This window comes from Octodon degus, unplaced genomic scaffold, assembly GCF_000260255.1.
Source record: "Octodon degus isolate 3935 unplaced genomic scaffold, OctDeg1.0 scaffold00195, whole genome shotgun sequence".
Taxonomy (NCBI): Eukaryota; Metazoa; Chordata; class Mammalia; order Rodentia; family Octodontidae; genus Octodon; species Octodon degus.
This window is the reverse complement of record NW_004524771.1, coordinates 4,285,249-4,289,745: the sequence shown is the minus strand read 5'-3', so window position 1 is coordinate 4,289,745 and position 4,497 is coordinate 4,285,249. Positions and strand designations below refer to the sequence as shown.

Below are 4,497 nucleotides of genomic sequence, written 5' to 3'. Positions count from 1 at the left end.
GTTTGTCTGTCTAGCTGTCTGTCTGTCTCTCTCTCTCTCTCTCTCTCTCTCTCTCTCTCTCTCTCTCTCTCTCTCTCTCTCTTTCTTTTTTTTTACCAGAGACTGGACCTTGCTCTTGGTAGGCAGGAGCTTATGCTGCTGAATTATCTCCCCAGCTCCATTAGTTTTTCTTTTTATCTGCTCACTGTAGTTTCCAAACTTTTAACAATTTGCCAGGCATGGTGGCACATGCCTGTAATCCCAGCATTTGGGAGGCTGAAATAGGAGGATTGTTGTAAGTTTGAGACCAGCCTGGGCTACAAAGTGAGCTCAAGGCCAGCTTGAACTGCATAGTGAGACACTATCTCAAAAAGACACACACACACACACACACACACACACACACACACACACTCTCTCTCACACACACTAATAAAAATAAAATTTCAACAATGTGTCATGGAATCCTTTAATGGTTATGTAATTCCCAAACCTACCTTCTTTTCAACCATCTTGCCTTTACATCCAACTTCCCTGTTTTTGTCAGCACACTGCAATTCTATCTTGGTTCAGAGCCTGGTAATCATGTTTCATTCCTTTCTCCTTCTCACATTCTGTCAGCCACTGCTCTACCTCATGGTTATCTATTTCCATCTTCCCTGTTAGATTCCAATTGCTTAAGAGGCACAAACCTAGTCCTATTTCCTGGGGCTATCACATAGACAGATGATCAAAAAAATGGTTTTTGAACCTTCTACTTAATGCCCTAGCTTATCTACATCTTGCAACTGTCACCTGGTTGGGAACTTTCATCTATAAATAGGCTGTTTCTGTTTCAGGTATGCTTTGCTCTGATATTTACACCCCCTCTTACCCCACCCAGGCCTTAAACTGAGAAACATGAATTAGAGCTGGTATTCAAATCCTTAGCCACAGTGCGGACAGTGCCCATAACCAACAGTGATGTCAAACATTTTCTTCAAACATTCTAGCTGCTGTCACTACGTTTGTTGGAGAATTCTTGAGATTTCACTTTGTCCTTCCATGCTGTTTTCTCTGTCATTCTGATGTTTCTTTTTGTGATTGAATTCCAGATGGTTCAACAGTGCTTCCAAAATGAATATTTTGACAGTTTGCTGCATGCTTGCAAACCGTGTCACCTTCGGTGTTCCAACACCCCTCCTCTACCCTGTCAGCGTTACTGTAATGCAAGTAAGTAAGACCATGTCAACTGCTGTCCGTCATTGTGAAATATTTTATATTGACTATTTGTTCAACAAATAAGTATCATGGGAAAGACAATAAGCTCTTTCAGAATCAAAACGAGAACAGAAACAAAGCAATGATCTAAATGTGTTCACGAACAAAACAATTATGCAGAACTGAGCTCAAATTATTTAGCCCTGTGGGTGACATACTTTTATCAGCTCTTCTAATTAAGGGGTTATTTAGAATTTATACTGGAAAAAAATCAATACTGATGAATTAGGGGAAATGAATAGTAAGAAATTCATGTTTAATGTAAATATTATGCAATCAGCTCATTATCTCTCTGACATTTTTTCAATAAAGGTATGGCCACATCATTGAAAGGAACAAATGCCATTCTCTGGATCTGCTTGGGCCTGAGCTTAATAGTTTCTTTGGCACTTTTTGCGCTAATGTTCTTATTAAGGAAGATGAGCTCTGAACCCCTAAAGGATGGATTTAAAAACACAGGTTGGTTTGATGGTGACTTTTTGAAATGTTTCCAAAAGGAGGCTGTTCTGAGTTTTGTTTCCTTTTCTGACACTGACTATTCAGTCATATCCCTTTCAGGTGTGTTAGTGGCAGTTACATTAAACACAAGCTTTCTTCATTCTGCACTGACGCCTTCGCAGATGTCCTTGCAATGTCAGCCTTCCCCGCACTTCTTCCTCAGTAATTAGCTACTCTATTGAAAGTACTGAACCTTCCTTGGAAAACATCTGTGACTAAAGTTAGCACATTGATTAAATGTTCTTCTATCAGAAATTGTTCACTGGACCTGATACTATAAGAAAAAGCTTGCTTTCTTTCTTTCTTTCTTTCTTTCTTTTTTTTTTTGGTCTTTTTAGAAAAACCATATTTGGCAAGGTCTGTAATCATGTTAATATGTTAATATAAATATAAGTGTTATTTGCTTGGGTGAATATTTTACGACTAAAAATGCTAGGAATGAATAACTAGCTGCTCCTGGATTAGTTGAGGAACCATTTCGGAAGTAATTCTTTATTAAGCAGGAGAGAGCCAGTCTCAGAGAAATAAAGTTTCTGCCTGCGGACCCCTCACGATACAAGTATTTCTACAGCAGCTTTTCCTGTGATCTGCTTCTCAAATAGAAGCAAGCAGCCATTGTCTCATTTCTTTATGCATTTCTTTTCCATGCAAATCTGTAAAGCACCCACCTCATTTGCTTTCTAGTGCAGTAGGAGAGGTAGGTGCCTGTTCCACATAATTTATTCATTTTTCTTTTTCCCTTCTGGAATCTGGTAGATAAGTGGAAAATAAATTTTTTAGCACAAACTAAAAATTGCATATATTTAAGGTGCACAGCAGCATGTTTGATATACATACACACAGTGAAATGAATTACTACAGTCAAGCAAATTAACATCTCCATCTCCTCGTGTTGTTACTTTTTCTTTTTGCTTGTGAGAACTCTTGAAATCTTCATCATATCACATGTTAAGTCTCCAGACTTATTCATCCCACACATCTGTGATATATCCTTTGACTAATAGCTCCCCATTTCCCCCACTTACCTGCCCATGTGAACCACCATGCTCTCTGTTTCTATTTGTTTAACTTCTTTAGATCCCACATGTAAGTGAGGTAGATAGTATTTTTCTTCTTGTGTCTGGCTTATTTTTAGAGTGGGTCTAATTATGACAGTTCAGAAGATAAAATTACACTGGATTGTGGGGAAGTAGAAAACTTAGCCTTACAGGGGTATAAGTAACGCATTGTGGAGACTCCTTTCATTAGTGATTATGAGATCCATTTGAAATTTTTTTCATCTATTGCAAAATATTCCCTAGGAGAAGCACCTTTACTCTTGTATTCTCAAACATTACCCTGTGCTGATTTTAGTGCTGTGATATACAGTAATTTTGGTGATTTTTGTGTATGTGATAGGGTCAAAACCTTCACGCTTGCAAGGACCAAGCAGGTAACAAAGGCACGTACTGGGCCACATGGCGACTGCAACCCAAGAGCCCATGCCTGCCTCGTAGTCACCACGGCTACAGACTGCAGTTAATAGATTCCATATCAGTTCTTTTTTTGGGTAGAACTGGGGATTGAACTCAGGCCCTTGCGCTTGCCAGGGAAGCACTTTATTCCACTGAGCCATCTCCCCAGCCTCTTCCACATCAGTTCTTTTTCTCTTTTTTTCTTCCATAATTTTGTTGATAAACAAATAGCAATGAGACAGTTTCAAACCAAATTGGTAGGACAGTTTCAATAATTAACACATTGTATACATTCTTCCTAGTGGTTATTTGCTGTACAAGATGTGGACATGATATCCTATTTACAAACACTATTGGAACAAATCCCTCTTTTCATTAAGAGAATGTAACTATACATCTATCCTAACCATTTTGAATACACAGATACAAAATGGACATTCATCTGTATCCCCTTTTTTCACATCAGTTCTAAGTTATTGCATTTTGTTGTCTTTTTAAAGGTTCCACTTATCTAGATTTGTTTGTGGAGCCTCTTGATTTTTAAATCTAATCAAAATAAGCAAGCAAAAAACCAACCACTTAAAACAACTGTATCCCCAAACAACCAATGTTTCAGCCCTGGTGCAGATCACAGGCGTTCTGTGGCTCACACTGCTTTGAGTTCTGATACATCCTGCTAAGACTACAATCTCTCCAGGAAAGCTCAGGTCAATGTTTCTGTTTCTGCATCATCAGAATCTGTTCTTCTGGATGCAGCAGTTAATGGTGACCTGGACGATAACAGGACTGATGGTAAAATCATTCTTCCGAGAAGCCTGGAGTACACAGTTGAAGAATGTATCTGTGAAGACTGTGTCAGGAGCAGACTAAAGGTTGATTCTGACCATTTCTTCCCACTCCCAGCCATGGAGGAGGGTGCAACCATTCTTGTCACCACAAAGACAAATGACTACTGCAAGAGCTTGTCTGCTGCTTTGAGTGTCACAGGGATGGAAAAATCAATTTCTATTAAATAATTTATCTTTTTGGCTGCTGTAGAGCTACTTCGAGAATCTTTTTGTCAGAAAGAAAAGATGATGCATTGGATCTCTTTAGGATAATTGTATTTACCAGTTGCTAATATAACTTTTTTGTTCTGTGATTCTGGAAAGTCTTCACATTAGATGTATTCACCTATGTTGTTGTTGGGACCTTAACTGGCCAATTCTCTGGTGTCATGATTAAATTTTTGATTTTGAAAAGAAAAGATGTTATTGCAATCTATATACAGACTCCACAGTCTCATATTTTTCTCCTATACATGCAC

The 4,497-nt window shown here is 38.5% G+C and overlaps 1 protein-coding gene across 1 annotated transcript; it reads left to right on the top strand.

The window, feature by feature from the left end:
• Nucleotides 1-966: 966 nt before the first annotated feature.
• On the top strand, nucleotides 967-4,235 carry Tnfrsf17 (TNF receptor superfamily member 17). Its single transcript, XM_004644238.2, has 3 exons — nucleotides 967-1,191; nucleotides 1,552-1,698; nucleotides 3,927-4,235. Exons 1-3 carry the CDS (start codon nucleotides 1,047-1,049, stop codon nucleotides 4,205-4,207), a joined length of 573 nt encoding a protein of 190 aa, XP_004644295.1. The 5' UTR covers nucleotides 967-1,046; the 3' UTR covers nucleotides 4,208-4,235.
• Nucleotides 4,236-4,497: the final 262 nt, after the last annotated feature.